This window comes from Haliotis cracherodii, unplaced genomic scaffold, assembly GCF_022045235.1.
Source record: "Haliotis cracherodii isolate W230 unplaced genomic scaffold, xgHalCrac1.p SCAF_12, whole genome shotgun sequence".
NCBI lineage: Eukaryota > Metazoa > Mollusca > Gastropoda > Lepetellida > Haliotidae > Haliotis > Haliotis cracherodii.
This window is the reverse complement of record NW_027266267.1, coordinates 19532329-19558948: the sequence shown is the minus strand read 5'-3', so window position 1 is coordinate 19558948 and position 26620 is coordinate 19532329. Positions and strand designations below refer to the sequence as shown.

The 26620-nt window shown below is 43.3% G+C and overlaps 2 protein-coding genes across 6 annotated transcripts in view; one reads left to right on the top strand and one right to left on the bottom strand.

Moving 5' to 3' along the window:
* Positions 1-21241, top strand: part of LOC139458229 (E3 ubiquitin-protein ligase CBL-B-like) — a 62039-nt gene extending 40798 nt beyond the window's left edge. For 2 of the 5 annotated variants that reach the window (XM_071239594.1, XM_071239591.1), the window contains 7 exons: positions 958-1098; positions 2381-2431; positions 4232-4356; positions 5947-6059; positions 6511-6678; positions 11377-11494; positions 12670-21241. In XM_071239594.1, the coding sequence (XP_071095695.1) occupies positions 958-1098; positions 2381-2431; positions 4232-4356; positions 5947-6059; positions 6511-6678; positions 11377-11494; positions 12670-12904 (951 nt within the window). In that variant the 3' untranslated portion in view covers positions 12905-21241. The remainder of the gene's footprint in view (positions 1-957; positions 1099-2380; positions 2432-4231; positions 4357-5946; positions 6060-6510; positions 6679-11376; positions 11495-12669) is intronic. The other 3 variants (XM_071239593.1, XM_071239596.1, XM_071239595.1) reach the window with 3 other exon arrangements.
* Positions 21242-22137: 896 nt separating this feature from the next.
* The window catches only part of LOC139458228 (ribosomal RNA processing protein 1 homolog A-like), a 29958-nt gene continuing 25475 nt past the window's right edge, over positions 22138-26620 (bottom strand). Inside the window, exon 11 of the mRNA XM_071239590.1 lies at positions 22138-26490. Within this exon, the coding sequence (XP_071095691.1) occupies positions 26243-26490 (248 nt within the window). The 3' untranslated portion in view covers positions 22138-26242. The remainder of the gene's footprint in view (positions 26491-26620) is intronic.

Below are 26620 nucleotides of genomic sequence, written 5' to 3'. Positions count from 1 at the left end.
CCCTTGTCTCACACAGTGGCAGGTGAGGCCCACCACTAACACACTCTGTACCCCTTGTCTCACACAGTGGCAGGTGAGGCCCACCACTAACACACACTGTACCCCTTGTCAGACACAGTGGCAGGTGAGGCCCACCACTAACACACTCTGTACCCCTTGTCTCACACAGTGGCAGGTGAGGCCCACCACAAACACACTCTGTACCCCTTGTCTCACACAGTGGCAGGTGAGACCCACCACAAACACACACTGTACCCCTTGTTGTCTGACACAGTGGCAGGTGAGACCCACCACTAACACACTCTGTACCCCTTGTCTCACACAGTGGCAGGTGAGACCCAACACAAACACATACTGTACCCCTTGTCTGACACAGTGGCAGGTGAGGCCCACCACTGACACTGGTCAAAAGATCAGTCACTCACTATTCATCAGAAAAATTCATGAATAAAACTCAAATATGATAGAGAAGAAGCTCCAATTTTATAAGAGACCGCCTCCGTGGTCTAGTGGTAGAGCGTCCGCCCGGAGAGCGGAAGGTCTCTGGTTTGATCCCCGGCCGCGTCATACCAAAAGAGTTAAAAGATGGTACTTGTTGTTACCCTGTCTGGCGCTTGGGGCTAAAACAAGGACTGGTCGGCTTGGGGTCAGTATACTGTGTCTGAGTGGGATATTCATGTTAAACTGCAGCATGGTATCTCCGTGAGCTAGCACTATAAATCAGCATCAGTCCGGATTAGTACAAGCAGCCACACAAACACACACATGCATGCACATCGCTATATAAGTGCAATAATCTTGGACACGACGTTAAACCCCATTTCACCTCACCTCACCTCACCTCACCAATTTTCTAATGATGTATCCAGTGATGTGTACAGTGAAATATTTTCTGCAGCATGTCTGGCCAAAGGGAGACAACTCTGTACATGACTCCAATTTCTCTGTCTGTTACAGGATTCTGATGGGCAGAGTTGTCCTTTCTGTCGTACTGAGATCAAGGGCACAGAGCAGGTGATAGTGGACGCCTTCCACCCGTCGGGGAGCCTCAAGGTGGAGCCCAGACACAACCACACCATGGACATAGAGGATGATGATGTGAGATTATACGTCCAGTGTATTATTGGTCCATTATATTTATTAGTTTGTTTGTTGTTTAACGCCACAGTCAGCAATATCCCAGCTATAGGACGGTGTTCTGGAAATAATCGAGTCTAAACCAGACAATCCAGTGATTGACATCATGAGCATCAGTTCACACAATTGTGATACGATGACATGCATCAACTAAGTCAGCGAGCCTGACCACCCGATCTCGTTAGTCTCGTCTAGACCAGACAATCCAGTGATTGACATCATGAGCATCAGTTCACACAATTGTGATACGATGACATGCATCAACTAAGTCAGCGAGCCTGACCACCCGATCTCGTTAGTCTCGTCTAGACCAGACAATCCAGTGATTGACATCATGAGCATCAGTTCACACAATTGTGATACGATGACATGCATCAACAAAGTCAGCGAGCCTGACCACCCGATCTCGTTAGTCGCCTCTCAACAAGCATGGGTTGCTGGGTAGACACCATGGGTTTATTGGGATGACTATTAGGGCTATTTTCGCTATTGCGATTGTACTGCCCCTGTTTCCCACACTATTGCAATAGTATTAAACCAGCCTAAAGGCTTGATAATTATATTAATCAATGTAATAAAAAGGAAAAATGTATTGCTGACAATCTCAAAGTCAGACATTTTTCTCCCTGTCGCTGCTCAAACCAAAGGGAAGTAACTCTAAATCATGTTTGAAATTTGATTGATTTATGTTTTATTTAATACCATTTGAAACTATTGAAACTATCGATTGTTGTTCATACTATCGCCATTGCTATTGGCATTTGTATGTTCTATCGTTATGGTGCTATTGTAGGACAAACAATTGCAATACATTGATAATTCGATAACAATAACTCCTGCCATTGGTTATATCCAACTAGCCGACAGCTGAATTTGGACTATTGGTTTATGTAACATAAGTAGATTTTGGATAAAAACAACTAGTCTGTCTATATTTTCACTAGTCTCTGAGACCTGTGAAGATTCCGGGGTAGAGTAGATCTTCAGCAACCCATGCTTGCCGTAAAAGGTGACCATGCTTGTCGTAAAAGGCGACTAACAGGATCAGGTGGTCAGGTTCGCTGACTTGGTTGATGCATGTTATTGAGGTCAGTGAGGAACTTGCTTAAATTACTGTATTTCAAATAACCTATTATGCTTTTAATTGAAAAATTTTCATCTGGTTGGCCTTTCTAAAAATCCATAAATGTGTTAGTGGCACACTTGAAAAGAACGCATTTCTATCCTTGACATTGCATTTCAGGACGGTGGGACGACTACATTACATGCCCTGTCGGTCAGCCCCCGAGACAGAGTGAGTTGTTCACTTAGCATTTAGCCATATAGTGTTCTTGTATATTATACGTTGTAGCAGTATCACATGGGGTATATGTGGTGTTAGGTTATATGCCACAACCTTAGGCAAGTGGTATATAACCAGAAAAGGGTCAGATAATACCCACGTGATACTTGCGCAACATATTTTTCTTGGCGACATGTTTCAATCTGCCATTGGGAGGCACGGGTGGCCCAGTCGTCAAAGGTGCTGTGATTCGCTGTGCAGAGTTGCATCCCTTGGGCATGCCAGAAACCTATGATTGTGGGTTCGAATCCCGTTTCGCCCCAATTATGTTTCTAGGTTTGTCAGCACCATACCCGTGCTCGTGGGTTTCACTCAAGTGGTAGATGTGTGAGACCTGCATCACTTCGGGCTTTCCTCCCACATTAAGCTGACACTCCGCGATATAACTGGAATACTGTTAAAAGTGGTGTTAAACCCAACTCACTCAATCTGCCATTGTGAAAGAATGAAAGCAAATTAAAAATTGATAGAACAATCGATTGAGCTTTCATTGACTTGTAAGCACTTTGTTTGTATGTTTGTAGGTACTGTACATGGAATGTTTGTATGTTTGTGGGTACTGTACATGGAATGTTTGTATGTTTGTGGGTACTGTACATGGAATGTTTGTATGTTTGTGGGTACTGTCCATGGAATGTTTGTATGTTTGTGGGTACTGTACATGGAATGTTTGTATGTTTGTGGGTACTGTACATGGAATGTTTGTATGTTTGTGGGTACTGTACATGGAATGTTTGTATGTTTGTGGGTACTGTACATGGAATGTTTGTATGTTTGTGGGTACTGTACATGGAATGTTTGTATGTTTGTGGGTGTTGTACATGGAATGTTTGTATGTTTGTGGGTACTGTCCATGGAATGTTTGTATGTTTGTGGGTGTTGTACAAGGAGTGTTTGTATGTTTGTGGATACTGTACATGGAATGTTTGTATGTTTGTGGGTACTGTACATGGAATGTTTGTGTGTTTGTGGGTGTTGTACATGGAGTGTTTGTATGTTTGTGGGTACTGTACATGGAATGTTTGTGGGTACTGTACATGGAATGTTTGTATGTTTGTGGATGTTGTACAAGGAATGTTTGTATGTTTGTGGGTACTGTACATGGAATGTTTGTAGGTGTTGTACATGGAATGTTTGTATGTTTGTGGGTGTTGTACATGGAATGTTTGTATGTTTGTGGGTACTGTACATGGAATGTTTGTATGTTTGTGGGTACGGTACATGGAATGTTTGTATGTTTGTGGGTACTCTCCATGGAATGTTTGTATGTTTGTGGGTGTTGTACATGGAATGTTTGTATGTTTGTGGGTACTGTACATGGAATGTTTGTATGTTTGTGGGTACTGTACATGGAATGTTTGTGTGTTTGTGGGTACTGTACATGGAATGTTTGTATGTTTGTGGGTACTGTACATGGAATGTTTGTATGTTTGTTGGTGTTGTACATGGAATGTTTGTATGTTTGTGGGTACTGTACATGGAATGTTTGTATGTTTGTAGGTGTTGTACATGGAATGTTTGTATGTTTGTGGGTACTGTACATGGAATGTTTGTATGTTTGTGGGTACTGTACATGGAATGTTTGTATGTTTGTTGGTGTTGTACATGGAATGTTTGTATGTTTGTGGGTACTGTACATGGAATGTTTGTATGTTTGTTGATATGGTACATGGAATGTTTGTATGTTTGTGGGTACTGTACATGGAATGTTTGTATGTTTGTGGTGTCAGCTATGGTGTTTTATAATTTCAGAATACAAGAGATCGCAGCTCCCCGTTTGATTCTCCGCACACGTCAAAGAGAGACGTGCCGCCTCCGGTTCCTCCTCGTACTATGTCGCCTGCTCACTCCCCAACCACATCGCCAAAACCTCCGAGGTAGGTTGTCCCCTACTCACTCCCCTCTCAAATCACCAAAACCTCCCAGGTAGGTTGTCCCGTACTCACTCCCCTCTCAAATCGCCAAAACCTCCCAGGTAGGTTGTCCCCTACTCACTCCCCTCTCAAATCACCAAAACCTCCCAGGTAGGTTGTCCCGTACTCACTCCCCTCTCAAATCACCAAAACCTCCCAGGTAGGTTGTCCCGTACTCACTCCCCTCTCAAATCACCAAAACCTCCCAGGTAGGTTGTCCCGTACTCACTCCCCTCTCAAATCACCAAAACCTCCCAGGTAGGTTGTCCCGTACTCACTCCCCTCTCAAATCACCAAAACCTCCCAGGTAGGTTGTCCCGTACTCACTCCCCTCTCAAATCACCAAAACCTCCCAGGTAGGTTGTCCCGTACTCACTCCCCTCTCAAATCACCAAAACCTCCGAGGTAGGTTGTCCCCTACTCACTCCCCTCTCAAATCACCAAAACCTCCCAGGTAGGTTGCCCCGTACTCACTCCCCTCTCAAATCACCAAAACCTCCGAGGTAGGTTGTCCCGTGCTCACTCCCCTCTCAAATCACCAAAACCTCCCAGGTAGGTTGTCCCGTACTCACTCCCCTCTCAAATCACCAAAACCTCCCAGGTAGGTTGTCCCGTACTCACTCCCCTCTCAAATCACCAAAACCTCCCAGGTAGGTTGTCCCGTACTCACTCCCCTCTCAAATCACCAAAACCTCCCAGGTAGGTTGTCCCGTACTCACTCCCCTCTCAAATCACCAAAACCTCCCAGGTAGGTTGTCCCCTACTCACTCCCCTCTCAAATCACCAAAACCTCCTCGTACTATGTCCCCTACACACACCCCTACCGCATCACTTAAAGGTCGTTGTTCACAGTGCTGAGTTGTGGCCCTTAGTTAGTCCAGGATCCGCATTGTGGAATTTGGGAAATAGTTTTCAGCAGTACTGACAGAAAACAAAGAAATTGGTGTGTGGTACAGTAGCGTGAAGGCAAGCATTAATGTTCTAAGAGTTTGAATCCTTATCGACGTCCTACCTTGGCATAAGCTTCCCGTCACTTCCCGTCAGACTGGACCCTTGAAGATTCCGGGGTAGAATAGGTCTTCAGCAACCCATACTTGCCATAAAAGGCGACTATGCTTGTCGTAAAAGGTGACAACGGGATCGGTAGGTCAGGCTCGCTGACTTGGTTGATACATGTCATCGATCCCAATTGCTTAGATCAATGCTCATGATATCAATCACTGGATTGTCTGGTCCAGACTCGATTTTTTTACAGACCGCAGTCATATAGCTTGAATACTGCCGAGTGCGGCGTTAAACAACAAACAAACAAACAAACAAATATTTCAGACTGCCGTCATATTGCTTGAATAGCGCTGAGTGTGGCATTAAGCAACACACAAACAGACTTGCTGTGTCATACTCTGACTACATGGGATGTTAGTCTTTGTGTTAATCACTGGTTTGTCTGGCCCAGTGTTCATGGCTGACAGCACACAAACAAACATTACGCAATGTATGAGGTTTTCTGTGTTTGCTGAGTGACGAGATGTGTTGTGTTGTTTATGTTGACAGACGTCAGCTTCCACCCACCCCGCCAGCAGACGACGAAGACACGCCCCGCCTCCAGCGGCCGACAGTACCCCAGAGGACGGTCATCAACGTGACGCCCGCAGAGAAGGACCAAGGTTAGATACAGCTGTCCTCACACACACCTGAACACTTGGCTGCTGCTAGCTACCACTCACTCACTTACCCACTCACTCACTCACCCACTCTCTCCCACGCCCCACTCTCTCATATTCCACTCGCTCCAACGCCCCACTCTCATATTCCACCCTCTCATACACCCCACTCTCGCACATTAGATGGAAACGATCCCTTGTGGAGAGCCTAGTTTATGCCTTGTGTCTGGTAAAAGTCAGTGTACAGAAAGTAACATCACACTAATGTTTAGCTTGAGAATATCTCCTCACATGGTGTCCACGAACCTCTAACCCCTAAACTCAACCCCTTGTGGCTCCAGAGGATCCCACTGTGTTGCAGCGGAATGTTAACTCAAGTTCGGCTTCTGGGTGCAGGTGTAGTAACTGTTTAGAGGGAAGGGTGGCAGTGTCTAAGATGTAGCCTGTGTTTCAGGAGTGTCCTATGCGGAGCTAAGGTACGACATCCCCGGCCACACTGTGAAGACCGTTGACACGGAGCCGGACTCGCACTACGACAAACCCCTGCCTGGCGTGCACCCTCTCATCAACACCTCCCCCACGTCGGAGGGCATCTCCAAACACCCGCCGTCACCTGAGGGAGGTACGGCATCAGCATACCAGCATCCTTACACAAGGGGTTGGGGAATTCATTGGCAATAGGCAATGTTAGGGGCAGATATACCCAAGCAGGAAAGACATAAATCACTGTGTAGTTACCAGACAATGACAGGGAGGAGAAAGATAGGGTCAAGACTGGAAGTGGAGGCTATGTAAGCTAGGTTTTGAGACCCTGCAAAAGTTGGCCTTAGGCAGTGATCTCATTATATGAGCTTTTTCCTGTGACAGCTATTTGCTTTGTTCCCCTCGCCTCTTCTATATTGATCTCTTGTTCTGTCTGCAGTATGCATTATTGTGTCTAAACCGTATAAGATCTATGAGAGCAGTGGTCTGCTGTGCTTAACTACTGGAGACTAAATGCTACATATTGCTACAGATAACCACCTTCTGCATCTTGTCTGTTTTGTCTATTTATACTGCGTTATTATACCGCTCCGAGGATGTTTGTGTGATGTCATATGCACTGCTGTGTAATACAAGTATTATACCACTCCAGGGATGTCTGTGTGTGATATTTACACTACTTAGTAATGCGAATATTATGCTGCTCCAAGGATGTCTGTGTGGTATATGCCATATGTGAGATATGTGCTGAATCAGCAGTATTACCACAAGCATACATTCACTCATCAGCTGTGTTCCCTATGGAGAGATAGATACTGAATCAGCAGTATTACCACAAGCATACATTCACTCATCATACATTCACTCATCAGCTGTGTTCCCTATGGAGAGATAGGTGCTGAATCAGCAGTATTACCACAAGCATACATTCACTCATCAGCTGTGTTCCCTATGGAGAGATATGTGCTGAATCAGCAGTATTACCACAAGCATACATTCACTCATCAGCTGTGTTCCCTATGGAGAGATAGGTTCTGAATCAGCAGTATTACCACAAGCATACATTCACTCACTCATCATACATTCACTCATCATACATTCACTCATCATACATTCACTCATCAGCTGTGTTCCCTATGGAGAGATAGGTGCTGAATCAGCAGTATTACCACAAGCATACATTCACTCATCAGCTGTGTTCCCTATGGAGAGATAGGTGCTGAATCAGCAGTATTACCACAAGCATACATTCACTCATCAGCTGTGTTCCCTATGGAGAGATAGGTGCTGAATCAGCAGTATTACCACAAGCATACATTCACTCACTCATCATACATTCACTCATCATACATTCACTCATCAGCTGTGTTCCCTATGGAGAGATAGGTGCTGAATCAGCAGTATTACCACAAGCATACATTCACTCACTCATCATACATTCACTCATCAGCTGTGTTCCCTATGGAGAGATAGGTGCTGAATCAGCAGTATTACCACAAGCATACATTCACTCACTCATCATACATTCACTCATCAGCTGTGTTCCCTATGGAGAGATAGGTGCTGAATCAGCAGTATTACCACAAGCATAAATTCACTCACTCATCATACATTCACTCATCAGCTGTGTTCCCTATGGAGAGATAGGTGCTGAATCAGCAGTATTACCACAAGCATACATTCACTCACTCATCATACATTCACTCATCAGCTGTGTTCCCTATGGAGAGACCGCCGTCATATAGCTGGAATATTGCTGAGGGCGGCGTTAAACAACAAACCAAACCAAACCCTATGGAGAGATAGGTGCTGAATCAGCAGTATTACCACAAGCATACATTCACTCATCAGCAGTGTCCCCTATGGAGAGATAGGTGCTGAATCAGCAGTATTACCACAAGCATACATTCACTCATCATACATTCACTCATCAGCTGTGTCCCCTATGGAGAGATAGGTGCTGAATCAGCAGTATTACCACAAGCATACATTCACTCACTCATCATACATTCACTCATCAGCTGTGTTCCCTATGGAGAGATAGGTGCTGAATCAGCAGTATTACCACAAGCATACATTCACTCATCAGCTGTGTTCCCTATGGAGAGATAGGTTCTGAATCAGCAGTATTACCACAAGCATACATTCACTCACTCATCATACATTCACTCATCATACATTCACTCATCAGCTGTGTTCCCTATGGAGAGATAGGTGCTGAATCAGCAGTATTACCACAAGCATACATTCACTCATCAGCTGTGTTCCCTATGGAGAGATAGGTGCTGAATCAGCAGTATTACCACAAGCATACATTCACTCATCAGCTGTGTTCCCTATGGAGAGATAGGTTCTGAATCAGCAGTATTACCACAAGCATACATTCACTCACTCATCATACATTCACTCATCAGCTGTGTTCCCTATGGAGAGATAGGTGCTGAATCAGCAGTATTACCACAAGCATACATTCACTCATCAGCTGTGTTCCCTATGGAGAGATAGGTGCTGAATCAGCAGTATTACCACAAGCATACATTCACTTATCATACATTCACTCATCAGCTGTGTCCCCTATGGAGAGATAGGTGCTGAATCAGCAGTATTACCACAAGCATACATTCACTCATCAGCTGTGTTCCCTATGGAGAGATACGTGCTGAGTCAGCAGTATTACCACAAGCATACATTCACTCATCAGCTGTGTTCCCTATGGAGAGATAGGTGCTGAATCAGCAGTATTACCACAAGCATACATTCACTCATCAGCAGTGTCCCCTATGGAGAGATATGTGCTGAATCAGAAGTATTACCACAAGCATAGGGTAGTGGGCACCTATTCAGGCCAGGAGTCACCATGGGCTTGACGTGCATGCTTATAGAACTCATATGGCCATTTTAATTAAATACTTGTCTGTTGTCTTGGTAACTTGAATACGGTGAGATATGTCATACTCCTGAAGCTTCATGTGTTGACCCTTATGTCTCTGCTTGTGACGCTGAAGTCTTGGTCAGTCTTACTGTCACACTGTCTCACAGTCACGTTGTCACACTGTCACGATCATTTGTCTTCTGTCTTGTGCTGTGCCATTGATGGAAATTAACTAGAAAAACACAGGGCTTGTGGGAATTGTTTTCTGCTAGCCCTGCAAAAGGTTACTAATCCTTAAAAAATAAGCAGACTCTCAAATTTCAATCTTTTTTAAAAAAAATATTTTTTTATTCAATTCAGTATATGACATTACAGAGTTATACATGGAGTAGCACATCTTGTAGCATACTTGTTAGGTATATGTTACCTATACAGCAGACAGCAGGTCAGCAAGTTTAAGTTCGCTACAGGTGTCCATCAAAGTTTACACATGGTGAAAAGGGGCAAATATTTGCCATATTTATTAACTAATCTTTTAACTCAATCTTTTAAGACTTGAAAGATTATGCCAGATGTCTAGCGCAGCGATTTGGGGAATCGAGAGGACGATAATTAACAGCATGGCCTATAGCTAAGTAGAAGTATGAGTATATTAGCCCGAGGTATTTTCTACTGGCCTCGGGCCTATAGGTGAGCGTTAATTTCCACCCTGTGTACTTTTTTGTATTTATGTTGTTTTGTTTTTTAAAAACAATACCATATAAACCACACAGTTATAAAAAGTGAAAGTAAATATATATAATTAAATATTGGGATGGTTATAAACAACAATTACCATTTGGGTCCTTCACTCATCTTGAGTACTGGGGTGCTCGGGTAGCCTGGTGGTTAAAGCATTCGCTCGTCACGCCGAAGACCCGGGTTTAATTTCGACATGGGTACAATGTGTTAAGCCCATTTCTGGTGTCCTCGCCGTGATATTGCTGGAATATTGCTAAAAGCGGAGTAAAACCAAACTCACTCACTCACTCATCTTCAGTACCATGCAGTTGCGTAGAGTTAGTGACCCATCACCTAGAGTCTGGGATGAGTTCTCTGTGACAGGCTTGATTGTGTGTCTGTGTACCTTGATGGTGGGGATTTACTGACGTCCTTTCAGTCACTGGTTTGTCTGGTCCATTACTCACAACCTGTCATAGGGATAGAGCTGGAATAATGCAGTCATCACTCACTCACTCTGAATGAGTCTTGGATCTGAGGATCTGCTGAATGAGTTTTGTTTGTTTTGTTTGTTTGTTGTTTAACGCCGCACTCAGCAATATTCCAGCTATATGACGGTAGTCTGTAAATAATCTTGTCAGAACCAGACAGTCCAGTGATTGACATCATGAAAATTGATCCACACGACTGGGATATGATGACATGCATCAACCAAGTCAGCAACCCTGATCACCCAATCCTGTTAGTCGCCTCTTACGACAAGCAGAGTCGCCTTTTACGGCAAGCATGGGTTGCTGAAGACCTTCTACCCGGGATCTTCCCAGATGGCTGAATGAGTAAACACCTCTGCATGGATGTTGACATTTACACTAGGCTGCACAATCACAAGAACTTAGGGCTCTAATTCTCACCAATTCCTCAACAAAACAGTTCTGGAAGGGTTTGTGATGCACTTAACATATCCCTGAATAGTTGTATGCAATGTTCTCTCGACTTTCTTGAGACTTGATGCACTTGTTGAGGTAGAAATATATTACTTTGGCACATATATAACATGTTTGACTTGATCTTTCATGCAAAGCATTCATGTGAACAAACACTTTGTTCCAATATTTGGTTTTTTATGTTGAATTTTTGTCATGCTTGACTCTGCTGTTTTGAAGTTGCATGCCTGTGCTTGCCCTTAGTTGCTTACCCAGCATGCTTTGCCTAATGCTTTCCTCATGCTTCACTCACATTTTACAGGAACTATTTTCTCCGTGACAGGAAACGCTCCCCCCCAGTTACATCGACTTCCAAGTGAATATGCCTGCCCACCTGCCCATATGCCCAGGGCCAAACAGCCAGCTCCTGTTCAGTCACAGTAAGTACAGCAAACCCGAGCCTCTCAACCCCACAGTAACACACCTCCCCCGCATACCAACGCCTCCATCCCACAGACCCACACCTCTACCCCACAATGACACACTCATCCCCACAATGACACTCCTTCACCCCACAGACCCACACCTCCACCCCACAGGCCCACACCTCCATCCCACAGACCCACACCTCCACCCCACAGACCCACACCTTCACCCCACAGACCCACACCTCCATCCCACAGACCCACACCTCCACCCCACAGACCCACACCTCCACCCCACAGACCCACACCTCCACCCCACAGACCCACACCTCCACACCTCCATCCCACAGACCCACACCTCCACACTTCCACCCCACAGACCCACACCTCCACCCCACAGGCCCACTCCTCCACCCCACAGACCCACACCTCCACCCCACAGACCCACACCTCCACCCTACAGACCCACACCTCCACACCTCCACCCCACAGACCCACACCTCCACCCCACAGACCCACACCTCCACACCTTCACCCCTCAATCATTGAGGGAGAGGGTATATGAAATCATTGAGGGGGGAGGGTATATGGAATCATTGAGGGGGAGGGTATATGGAATCATTGAGCGGAGAGGGTATATGGAATCGTTGAGGGGGAGAGGGTATATGGAATCATTGAGGGGGGAGGGGGGGGTATATGGAGTCATTAAGGGGTAGGAAATATAGAATCATTGAGGGGGAGGGTATATGGAATCATTGAGGGGGGAGGGTTTATCAAGTCATTGATGGGGAGGGAATATCGAGTCATTGAGGGGTAGGGAATATAGAATCATTGATGGGGAGTGTATATCAAGTCATTAAAGGGGAAGGATCTTGTAATCCCCCTGCATTCCAGCTCTTTTACTGATGTGGAATGTAGGTTGGGTGATAGTTTAAGATGTATGTGCAAACTTGAAGACATGTGCATAAATATGCATGGTTACTATACAAATAGAAGAGCATACATCTGGCACAAAATAAATACAAAATCAAAAATAATTTCCTGTTTGTGGGGAAAATATGAATGTATGATAGTATTTTGATGTTGTTTCTATGAGTTAATGAGATCGATCTGCCCACTATTCTACACTACTGTGACAGCTGGGACCATCAAGTATGGTTAATTATTATTGGATGTGTGTGTTTTTTCAGCGGAGATGTGAATGATATCCCCCTGCCCGCTCGGCGCGAGGGACTGCGAGAGAACCAGGACCTGAACAAGGAGAACAATGGAACGATTGTGGGCAGTTTAAACGAGGAGCACGTCACCATACTCGTAGACCGGGGCTACGATCGCCTCAAAGCAGTGGAGGCCTTGAGAGTGTCGCACAACAACCTCAAAATGGCCGAGGACATTCTGGATACGTTTGTTAAAAACAATCGATGAAAAATAGTAGGGAGTGTGATGATTCTACCAACCACCAGGGGGCACTGTCGCCACGTTTGATACGCCTGGACTGATTGTATTGAGAAGAGACGTGGACAGAGTGTCATGTGACTTGAGACTGTTCTGCTGTAGACGTGTCGTAATCAAATAATTTATACTCACTCTACAATCAAAGTGAGGCTGCCTCGGTCTGGTCCTACCCCTCGCAGGTTCCTGGGGTCGTGTGGCGGAGAGTCACTTATGCTTTTAGTACGTTAGTATTTATGTCCGTATATCCCATGAGGCTGTGACTCTATTCATTTCAGCCGCACCAAGAGAGGAGACTTTTCTACTTTGTTTCTGTCACTGTAACATTGGGACACGCCCACAAGTTCCGTTTTTGTCACTGTAACATTGGGACACGCCCACAAGTTCCGTTTTTGTCACTGTAACATTGGGACACGCCCACAAGTTACATGTTTCTGTCACTGTAACATTGGGACACGCCCACAAGTTACATGTTTCTGTCACTGTAACATTGGGACATGCCCACAAGTTACATGTTTTTGTCACTGTAACATTGGGACACGCCCACATGTTACTTGTTTTTGTCACTGTAGCATTGGGACACGCCCACAAGTTACATGTTTCCGCCACTGTAACATTGGGACACGCCCACAAGTTACATGTTTCCGCCACTGTAACATTGGGACACGCCCACAAATTGCCTATTTCTGTCGCTGTAATGTTGGGACAAGTATGCCATTCTTCAAGAGCTGGTTTTTCTCTTTGAATTGCATACCAACACGCCAGATGCACCTTTTGATAAACATGCCCTGGCCGCTTGTACAAAGCATGTTGTTCGTCAAGCTGACACTCTGTTTACCATTTAGCCTGGTCAACATACTTGTAGGTGGGCATCTAAATAATACCTTTCATGATAGATGTGTTCATGAAGATCTACTAAACTGTTCATGATATTGGTACGAAGATAATCCTGACAATTAACTTGACAGCTGAATATCTTGATTATTCATGAAGAACAGCTTCACAGGTGAATATATCAGTGTCAATAATGATAAATAAGGTAATTATTACTGTAGGCAAACTTCTTGATAATCTTTCATTAAGAATGTGTTCATTATAACCAGTTATGCCTCTTTTAAGAATCTTGCTATTCCATTGATTATTCCGTACCACGTGACAAAAAAATACGTTGCAATGTTGACCCCCAAATCATGTGACTGACACTGACCTCAAACATTGACTTATCACATGATCAGTATTGACTTGTCACATGATCAGTATTGACTTGTCACGTGATGAATATTGACTCGTCTGCTAGGAAACAAGATGGCGTCCGGTTCTAACATTTTATGGTTTGTGGCTAAGTTATTGTTATGAGACAGGAAAGTTTGAGGGCTTCATGAACTTTAAATTATATTTCGGTTTAACAATACGAATGATCAAGAGTAGTTAATTGTATATTGAAGGTAACATCTCAATACTGATAATGATAGATCTGAGTTGACCTGTGACTTCCGTCACTTGGACACACCCAGAAACCTTTGATCGAGGGTTTAAATCTTTGTTCACTCCGATTATGTTTCTAGGTTCGTCAGCTCAAGTGCTAAACGTTTGAGACCTGGCTTTGCCCCCACGTCAAGTTGACACATGGAGTATAACTGAAATTCTCTTCAAAGCAATGTTGGGGGCACAGGTGGCCCAGTCGTCTAAGGCGCCGCGATTCGCTGTGCAGAGTTGCGACCCTTGTGCACGCCAGAAACCTATGAATGTGGGTTCGAATCCCGGTTCACCCCGATTATGTTTCTAGGTTTGTCAGCACCATACCTGTGCTCTTGGGTTTCACCGAAGTGGTAAACGTCTGAGACCTGCATCACTTCGGGCTTTCCTCCCACATTAAGCTGACTCACTCACACTCAAAGCAATGTTAAAGCCAACTGACTCCAAGTCGTCTCATAAAGGTCGTAGTGTTCTCACCAAGTTAGCTTTATTGTGGTCATCTCATACTGGGATTTAGCAGGCACAACAAATTTCCTGGCATCTATTGCGTACAATGGGAGATACGTGTTATAGGATAATCCTATGTTACGAGGTACTGTAAATCTTGAAGTTAACGCGAGCATGAATTAAATGCTAAAAATGCGAGTGGTCTTTGTTCGCATTAATGAAACTTCGTATTTATGTCTCCAAAATGACTATCAACAACATGACTTCGGATAGCTCACACTTTGGATAGCGGAAATACCAACTTGAATATATACACAAACACGGTTTATTGAGCAGCAGTTGTAACAAGTACATAACAATGTCATTTAAAGAATAGGAATTACACAAAGGGCATCCGGTGAGTTATCACTTCTGGGGTCAAGGGTTCTACCCACTCGTGTCAAACTAGGCATCATTGACCACTGTTTGATTGGATTAGGGTAAGGATTCCTATCATTCCACTGGGGATGGGGTGGGGGGAGTCGCATTGATTTTGAGTCGCATTTTTTGGCTAGGGGTCAGCAGTCGTATTAATTTGGAGACGTATTAATTTCCAGATTTACAGTATATTGTTTGTGGTGTTCATAACTGAAAATGAAATTCGGCATTGATTCTGGGTGGGTGTGTCTTTATTCTTCCAAATACCTGCAAATAGAGCATGAGTTTGTATGCATATTTATGACATGTTTATTATTGTTTTTTTTATATAAAATGTCTCTTACGACTACCCTCCTTATTTCTGATTTCTGTAAATCTCTGTGAGACCATTTGATCTAGTACATACCTTCTGATAGAATAGACAAGATGGGTGATCAGTTGACAAACACTGATAGGGGCACCTTGACTGTACATCCCCACAGCGTCTATGCTGTGCTAGAATATACAGATTCCTGCAGGATGGGAGTATCAATTGAGATAATGCTGATAGGGGCACCTGGACCGTACATCCCCACAGCGTCTATGCTGTGCTAGAATATACAGATTCCTGCAGGATGGGTGTATCAATTGAGATAATGCTGATAGGGGCACCCTGACCGTACATCCCCACAGCGTCTATGCTGTGCTAGAATATACAGATTCCTGCAGGATGGGAGTATCAATTGAGCAATGCTGCTCAACATTTGCTAAGGACCACACCATTGACTGAAGATGAATGTTGGTCAAATGTTGAGTCGTATATTATTGCATTCAAAATAGGAGCATCTTTAACTTGATAAGTCTCCTCTAAGAGTAGGGGGCACAGATGGCCCAGTTGACTTAGGTGCCTCGATTTGCTGTGCAGTGTATGATTGTGGGTTCGAATCCCGATTCACCCTGATTATGTTTCTAGGTTTAGTCAGCACCATACCCGGGCTCGTGGGGTCCTGGGGGTGGGGTGAGGTTCTGTCAGCAGTTGCATCAACTTCAGAGATCAAATAGTTATTCATAATATAATGTAAAATATATTTGTAACATGTTACACAATGTGCAGGAATGTGGAAATAGAATAGTATCTTGTCCGGATCAGAAGGCAAAGGGACAAAACTGAAGGCCAGATATTGTTTCACTTGGTTAAAGAGACTGACAAACAAGTTGAAATTAGAAAGAAGAAATATTACATTTGACTTAACAATTTCTTTTGACTGACTCCATTTTACCAAATAGGTGAGAGAGAAAAAACAGTGTGACTTTAGCATTATTGTTCAAAAGAAATGCAGAAAAATATGTATAAAAATCCTGGGTCAACTGCAGTATTTGGTTTTCTAACCAAACAACTTAAAGTGAAGTTGTTGAAATAAGGCTTTGTGTTATTGCTCATAAGGAAAATAACATTGCAGAATTATGTTTTGGATAATGTGATTTTGTATTTGCTTTGCCAGAAAGATCAACGGGCATGCTGTTCTTAAATAAGCCTGTGGCATGTCCGAGTTCTTCTGTCGTGATTAATAAGGTGTGTTGACCAGAATAGGTAGGATAATGTACACAGCTGTCTAGAATTATTTGTATTTTGCATTTGTTAATTAACACTTAATAACTACTGGGCCATGCGCCATAAGATGATACGAGTGCTGCGACTATCGTAAGTCGACGATAGAGTTTCAACAGTGGAGGGAGGCCCTGAATTCTGTGTTGCGGAAGGAAACTAGCTTTGGGATCAAGACTGACGTTCCAGATGACATAAATATTATCAGATAATGTTTTTATTTGCTGTTGTTCACCTTTGAAAAATGACAAATTCCTACCATTCGACTGGACATTTTGTTCTTAAACTGAACTATGAGATGTCCTTAGTCTCTGTTACAAGCAGCAACACAGGTTCAAGGTTATCTTAACGAGGTAGGCAATCATTACAATGCCCTGATTTGCAAACTTAAAAACTTTGCATGAAACTATATTTTCCTTGGAATATACTATATATTACATGTGTATATTAATGGAAAATACTAAACATCTAAGCGTGAAATAAGTAGTTGAGTCTATCATTATAGGCCAATGGGATATCTTCTTCCTTGTACATGTTAACCAAAGTATTATTGCACTCACATCAGCAGTGTCCTCCACACTCTACAGGCCCTGGTTTAAGGGCCAGGGGTGGCCCAGGTTTGAGGGCCAGGGGTGGCCCAGGTTTGAGGGCCAGGGGTGGCCCAGGTCTGAGGGCCAGGGGTGGCCCAGGTCTGAGGGCCAGGGGTGGCCCAGGTCTGAGGGCCAGGGGTGGCCCAGGTTCGAGGGCCAGGGGTGGCCCAGGTTCGAGGGCCAGGGGTGGCCCAGGTTCGAGGGCCAGGGGTGGCCCAGGTTCGAGGGCCAGGGGTGGCCCTGGTTTGAGGGCCACCTCACCCAAGGTGCTGCAGTGTGCTGCAATTCCTCCCTCAGGCATGCCGTGAACCTGTGATCATGGGTTTGAATCCCAGATTCACCCAGATTGTCACGGTGTTTTCTGTACCATACCTGTGTTGTGGGTTTCACCAGAGTGGTAAACGTCAAAGACCTGCATCACTCTGGCCTTCCTCCTAACACAAACTGACACACCATGTATATTACTCAAAAAGAAGTTAAAGACAGCCCAATGTTATCTTATGACTATTGTTAGTCTGTCATGGCTGGTGGGTGCACATAACCTTCCATTTGTGGGTGCTCTTTGACTTGTTTTGAGTAGTATATGTGAAATACTGTTCACAGTGGTGTGAAGCACAACCGATTTTCTAGCACCTTGCATCTGTACTGGCAGTGGGTTAGTGTTAATTACCATATTAAACTGTATATTCATGTCTTGGACCCTGAACTTTGTCGGATCTGGTGCTGAAGGCTGCTGTCAGGCCCAAACTTAAAACTATATGGTTATAACTGTCATACAATGTTACAATCTGTTTCCTATTGTTTTGCTATTGGGCAGTGTTTTTCCCATTGCTGATACCGTGGATACTCTGATTTCTGTCATGACTTCATGTAGGCTCCATTTTATGCTCCATTTGTCAAAGCTTTGGAAAATTTGGCTTTGACATTGCATGGAAACCATGACCTAGTGCTTATGACCTTGACCTTGTGCTTATGACACTGAACTTTGTGCTTATGACCTTGATCGAGTGTTTACGACCTTGACCTTTTTCGCTGCCCCAGCAATTACTGAATAAGGTGGAATCTGGCTGAATCAATTCGGGTTTGAGCCTCGGACCATTGAAACCAGTAAGTTAGTCAGGACAATTGGGAGTGTGTATGTTTTATACGGTTGACTTAGAACATATGTTACACACAAGGCATGCCCTCTTAGCTAAAGTATATTTTGTAATTTTTTTATCGCAACTTTAACTTTTATTGTGAAGGCTTGATGTTTGTATCCCCCTGCCATACCTAATGTATGGTGATCTGTTAAGGTCATATTTTCATAGGATTTGTTTTTTTTCCATTGGTATTCATGACCATTGAGTCTGTTATTGTTGTTTATATGCTGGCTCACAAGCTGATCCAATTCTTATTGTATGACTGTTTTGACAGTGCTATGTATATTGTTGTTTTTTTCTAAGATATGTCCACTGTTATATATACATACTTTCTACCGGGCGGTATGACTCATATCCCCCTCTACGCAGTACCCTCTCCTGTACATATACAACTGTGTACAATGTGTACAATGTTTGTTACTTGCTGTCCTCACTTCCCTGTACATAAGCTATCATCATTCATGGAGACTGTTGACTCCTCATTGTCTTGGATACATTTCAAATTGTTCATGTATGTCAAAAATAGTTTGGCTGGAAGATGAATGTCCCAAGATTGAGTTATTTTTTAACAGGGCCTCGATTTCATAATCAACTCACACCAATTTGTAAAATATTGCATTACTACATTTGAGGGGCACTTGGCCTTGGTTGGCTGGCAGTTCCAGGAACACTGTCCCTCCTGAACTATAAGGGTAAATGTAAAGTGGCTTGGTAAAGTCACATTGACGGTGTAGGACAGGCTGAGTGAGGGGTGCGGAATGTATTTCCAGCCAAACTATATTTTTCACAAACACTAATCTCTGGCCATAAGAAATTAATTATTACATTATGATCCAAATTTATCAATATAGTGAAGGAGGAGGGGGTTTTATTTTTAAAAACATCATCTTTCAAGGTCACGATTGAAAGTGAGCGTATGTCGTTGTCTGCTGGTCTGCTTGTCTTCTGTAAATTTCTCCTCCTCAGAATCCACAAGACCAATGAAGCTGGAACTTCACTTGTTTATTCCCAACAATGATGGCACTGAATCTATTGAAGAGGTTGGAATCAGTTTTTCAATATGGCCACCATGGCAGCCATTTTGAAAAAGTTATTTAAGACCATTACTCAGTCATTGTTCAAAATGTGATTACAGTTAATATCTAGTTAGCTATCTGTGAGTCATGCTGTTAAATCTCTCCATGTGCTGTAACACTTCTATAAAAGGGGCGGTCGGGTAGCCTACTGTAACGCCGAAGACCCGGGTTTGATTCCCCACATGGGTACAATGTGTGAAGCCCATTTCTGGTGTCCCCCGCCGTGATATTGCTGGAATATTGCTAAAGGCGGTGTAAAACCTCACTCACTTCTATGAAATTGTAAGACTTTGTCATGTATGTTTCTCCTTTTGATGACATTTTGGTCAATTCATTAGACTTTAGTTTTAGTGTTTAGTATTTATACAGAGAATAGATAAAAATCAATGCAGACAGCAGAATAAGGTTCAGACTGCCTTTGTTTTTAAAACTGTTGCGTACATATCCAGGTGAACTACAGTTCCCTGACACAATTGTTTTTGTAAAAGTTCTGTTATAATGAAATAAGAAGTTGAGAGGACAGGGGATAATGTAGCAATCAATTTTTGTTGGCCTTTGGTGTTTATATGAGTTCTTGAAGCTGTACTTAATACAATGCCGCTTGGTTGCCCTGCTTGCAGTGTTCTCATGACCTGTCTCATGCCCTGTACATCCAGCATCACCCACCTCCTCCAATCACAGGACCTGATTCTTCAAGCTCCCTCCCAGCGCTTGACACCTTCGTTACACTCTCGGTCACATCGCTGCCACCAGTAGGGGCACGCCCATTACAAGAATCTTCAAATTTGCCCTCTAACCCCATATCATAGTGAATTTTGAAAAGGTTTATGACTGACCATATTTTCCAGATGTATTTACCATTTTGTTTGTTTGATCAGATTGGTTCACAATTGCAGACAAATGGAAAATCAACCAATCCCCCTTACAGTCTAACAATATCAATTACATGATAGTTGTCATGAAACGCTAATTCAGATTGATAAACAAAGAAAATAATATAGCAAGGGTAAGAGTATCCACATCACGGCATTGTCACTTGGTTGTAAACATAACGGTCATTCGGCTGCGAGTTCAATTCCATGTATGGTTGTGGCCACGCTTCACAGTGGGGAGGTTTGACTGGTGGCAGTGATAGTATAGAGAGCTCCGGGGTATCACTGTGAGGAGCTTGCGGATTCTGGTCATATTCCACATCCTGTCACCGTGGATACTACAATCAAATATTGTCACAATATGTGAAATGGCCTTCAGGTATTCCAAAGAAATGAAATTGGGCACCAAGTGCTAAATATGTTCCGTTTTAGGTCCATATGTGGCAGTTTGTGGAATTGGTTTTTCATGTTCACTAACCACTGTTATGCAAACCTTTGCCACTATAAGTGGTGTATAAATGTGTATATTGCCAGTGTGGTGTATGTCTAGTTATCTCCAGTGTTCACTGAGGGTACTGTGTGAAGGGCTGACGTCCCTGCCACCTATCCTGCTTGACTGCTGTATATGAAGTTGTGGGTGGCCTCTCGACGCTCACGGCTCCCATGCATGTATAAAGAAAATGCATAAATGTTTCAAACCATCAACCCTTTGCTGTTGTTTTTTATCTGCGTGTGAACCTAGCTCCTGGTGAATGAGAGGAGAGAGAGAGACGGAGAGAGAGAGAGAGTGTTGGGGCTCATATACGACGACTGAACTTGGTTGGTTTGTTGTTTAACGCCGCACTCAGCAATATTCCAGCTATATGACGGCGGTCTGTAAGTAATCAAGTCTGGACAAGACAATCCTGTGATTGACATCATGAGCATCGATCCATGCAATTGGGATATGATGACATGCATCAACCAAGTCAGCGAGTCTGACCACCCGATCCAGTTAGTCGCCTTTTATGACAAGCATAGTCGCCTTTTACATCAAGCATGGGTTGCTGAAGATCTATTCTACCACGGATCTTTACGGGTCTGGAAGGCCTCGTATATCACAAGACAAGGGTATGTAATAGGACTGACGGTAGATGACAAGACAGTGGAAACACGGATACGTACATACACTCGAAACACAAGTGTCACAACGTGTGGGGTCACCCTGGGCAAGTGACTTAGTTCAAATGTGCCTCTGTTCACCCAGCAGGGAATGGGTATCCGGTATGTGAAGCGGATGTAAAAACTTCTAACAGGTTGGGTTGTATACTGCCCAGGGAGTTGAGAATGATAACTCGAATGCAAACGGATGCACTGGCCAGGGAACACATAAGACCGCTTTTGATTACCGGCATTAGTACCTCGATACCTGTGGTATATAAATGTATAATATGAGAATATAGTAATTTTAACCATCCAATCCTCATGTTGGTCGGCCATGTGTTCATACAGACAAGTTGATGTAATTAAACATCTAAGACAAATTACTGTAAATCGTGACACAGCCACTGATTGATATCACAAGCATCAAGAACACAGAATGCAGAAACAATACTCTTTGTTTATTCAAATGTCTTCAACTTCTACAATGTACAACATGGTTCAAGAATGTCATCAGTCAAGCAAGGGTAGGTCTTTTCATAATCTTCAACTCAAAAGAAGTTAAGGAACACCTGATTCTTCAAATTACTATGGTTAATCTGTCTTTTGAGTCGTATACACCACTTCAGATTGCAAGTAAATCAGAGCTACACCAGTGAGTGAGTGAGTGAGTTGGGTTTAACGTCGCTTTTAACAGTATTCCAGTTATATCACGGCGTGTCAGCTTAATGTGGGAGGAAAGCCCGAAGTGATGCAGGTGTCAGACATTTACCACTTCGGTGAAACCCACAGGCACGGGTATGGTGCTGACAAACCTAGAAACATAATCAGGGTGAACCAGGATTCGAACCCACAATCATTGGTTTCTATCATGCCCAAGGGACACAACTCTGCTCAGCGAATAGCAGCGCCTTAGACGAAGTGGTAAACGTCTGAGACCTGCATCACTTCGGGCTTCCCTCCCACATTAAGCTGACACGCCGCAATATATAACTGGAAAACTGTTAAAAGCGGCGTTTAACCCAACTCACCCATTCCAACTCAATCAAGAAGCTCACTATGATTATAGTAAATCTGTCCGATTAACTACAGTAACCTATGGTAATAACGAAATCAAAGGGACCACTAATTTTTGTTCGTTAAAACCGTAGTTCATCATAAGCATATATGCAGCAAATGGACGCTACTAAAAACCAGTTTGTTATATCCATCAGTTCGTTATAAGCGTGTTTGTTATAAAAGTAGTTTACTGTATAGTTTTATGCAGAAATTCGGTTTCCTTAACTTCTTTTGAGTAGTATATAATACTGAACTTTCGATGAGGACAATAATACCATATATTCAAATGTTTGGATAAAACTCACAATGACTACAGCCAAATCATAACGGTAGGCACCTCTGTGTGAGCAATGCTCCACAAGAAACACTCCTGAACGTGAAAGACTGGGTGTCCATTGATACCAACACGAGGTTGACCCACACCCTGGAACCCCATTTCTATAAGCCACCAGGAGCACAGCAGACAGGAAAGTTAAGTAATGCCTTTCTAGCAGGAAGACCAAGCCACCTCTGACACAAACTCATTCGGGGGAACCACAAATGTTTCAGTGCTGTTTCATCAGCATGTTCCATACTCCATCAATGTATACTACTCCATTTTTGATAGTGACATTTTTATCTTCCCATGACGAACTAAACAAACCCTTATATGCCAGGTGTGTAATGTAATGAAGGATTCAAGATTGAAAGGATAACCTCCATAGATGTTATCATATTGGGCACTGATAACATATTTTATTCATTTATGACCTACGGGGGCAAACATATCGGGGTTAATAAAAATCATATCTTCCTTATCATGTGACAACAGTGTATTGTTTCTGTCATCCGGACAACATTGTTGACGTCATTCGAATCTTATTGTGACGCAATGTCGGTATGACGTCACACTAGAAACGGTGTCATAGCTGAAGATTGTTGACGTCATTCGACAAATTGTGGTTCAGCTGCTATTGTGACTTACTGTCGTTAAAGGTAAACTCTACAATTCGTCTCTGTGTGTCTTCGGTAATAAATAGAACATTGCTGGCATATTCGTGTCCATGTCATACATGACATGAACACTCATATAATATCCTCTATATATGAAATGACTGATTATCCTTATCAAGAGTTGAACAGGACAAAAGATGCTGAAACTGTATAAATAGGACATCGTTCATACTCCCCCCCCCCGATTTTAAACATTGTACCCATGTCGGGAATCGAACCTGTGTTTTCGGACGACGAGCGAACGCTCTAACCACTAGGCTACCCGACCGGCCCAGATAAACTTGAAATGCCTCAGTTTCCTCCAATGACATCAGGACACCTCACTATAATTCAACATAATCTGGACACCTCATTATCATTCAGTGTTAACTGGACATATCAATTCATCTAGGGTAGAGGAGACATTTTGTTTTGACTTGTAATCATTACTTGAAATCATTACTTGAAATCAAGATTTCCTGAAAATCCTCAATCAAATTCGCAATTTGAGAAATCTCAATTTAACCAACGAAATCAGGACATCAGTTTCTTCCTACAGAATCTCAACAGAATTGCAGAGGCAACTGGCTCCTGTAACCATGGAAATACACTATGAAGAAATATGTGGCAAACCCTGACTGCAGTGCTATGTCATCACCATGGAAACCTATATACAAATCATAAACTGTACAATTATAACATCTCTTGTTCAGACCAACATTCACTCTGGTAATCAAACATTGCTTTGAGCAGTATTACCGCTTTATCACAGGATGTCAGCTTGATGTGGTCGCACAGCCTGAAGAGAGGCAGCACTTTTGACATTTACCACATCCATGGGTATGATTCTGACAAACCGAGGATCATAATCTCGGCAAATCTGAGAATAGAACCCACAATAAGCCTATCCTGGCAATGCTAAGGGAAGCAACTCTGCTTACCAAATTGTGGTTACCCCCGTCCTAGCCCAGTGAGTGAGTGTGTGAGTGAGTGGGTGGGTGGGAGGGTGGCGGAGTGAGTGAGTGAGTGAGTGGTTTTATAATAAGTGCCCACGGCGATATTTGCTTACATATTGGCTAGTGTACAATCCCAATTAGCATCCCTTCTGAATGATCAATGTACACAAGACTTATTTATTCGTGTATGATATGCACTTGTGTGTTATATGCACCCTTAATTATGGGCATTTAAATTCTGGAAAATAGATTTGTCATGTATGATACGCACAGACTTTTCTTTGTATCATTTCAGGCTGTCAGCATCAACCACGAAATTTACGATCTTTCAACTCTGTTTTTTTTTTTTTTACCAAAATAGTATTCTAATCATGCTAATAAGAGCCCCTTATTTCTAGTTTTGACAGTGACCTGGGCGCTTATTACGTCGAATACGAAACCCATAAAGGTAGAATGACCATGCAGAATAACATTCTGGTATTTGCATTTTATTGATTCTAACTGCTGATTGGTCAGTTGAAGTCATGTGATGTCATCGTGCGTCATTGTTGAATAAAATATGTTACTTCAGCCCTGTTCTTTACGTCACAAATTAAATACATTAAATATCATCTGAACAATAGGCTGCCTTTAGTGAAGTTTTTCTGTAGGGTTGACATTTTTTCTTCATTATCTCTCTCAATATCCTACTTGATACTCAAATTACAGGGGGGATTAGCTGTACCCTTGTGAATGAACTTTGTGCGTCACCTGCCAAAGGCTCAGAACGTCTTCCATTCATTTATCCGGGACAGGCAATCTGTGCTTCCTCGTCGCTTGTTGGTTTTTCTCTAATTCTTTAGCTACAAAGGGACACAGGTGGCCATCTAAAGCGCTGCAATTTGCTATACAGAGTTGCATCCCTTCGCTACACCAGAAACCTATGATAGTGGGTACGATTCCCGGTTTGCCCCAATTATGTTTCTAGATTGTCAGCGCCATACCCGTGCTTGTGGGTTTCACCGAAGTGATAAACGTCTGAGAGCTGCATCACTTGGGCTTTCCTCCCACAATAAGCTGACTTGCTGTGACATAACTGAAACATTGCTAAAAGCAGCGCTAAAGCCATCTGACTCAGTCACTCACTTTAACCATGTGTTAACTACATGCATCCAACTCCCAACCCCAATATATATTAAAGTTGCCACCCCACTCTTTAACAACCCCCCCACACAATATGTGAAGAATGCTCCTCCAATTGAGCCCCACCCCACCCAGCTATAGACAGCTGCCAGTGAACTTGCCTTAACTCAGTGTATCCCTGTTCCCGTCTATAACACCACTGTACACGATCTGTTACATGAGTAAGTGAGTGAGTGAGTGGTCACAAAGTATAACAGGACACTCCTGTTTCCAGGGCAACCACACCTGTTACCATAACAACAACCTTGGCAACCAGGACACTTGTAGTTATAGTTGCAGCAGACCTCCGTGTTACGGAGGCTGGTGTGGAGTTGATATTGTCAGCATCCTTGGCGTATAGCGCATAGGCCTATTGTGTTGCTATTGAATCTCAGTACAACATTCATGGTGACACAACTCAGAAGAAATCTGCTGCCCGAGATCGTGTGAGTGTCTTCTTGTTTGAACCAGGAGTTTTGTCAGTCCTGTGTGTCACTGGAGTGTTTTTGTCAGCGTTACCACCCATTGACTTCTTCTTCTTCTTCTTCTTGCCAGACTGTGCTGATGCCATATCGGAGGACGCGGGAGACTTGAGGATGCCCTGCGTCGGGGTCATCTTAGGGTTGAAGGCTGGCATGGGACTGACCGTTATACTGTCCTCGAACTCTGCAAGTACATACAAAAGGATAAACTCATCTGTCAGACACTGAAGGTACATACAAAAGGTTAAACTCATCGTTCAGACACTGCAATACATACAAAAGGATAAACTCATCGTTCAAACATTGCTGGTACA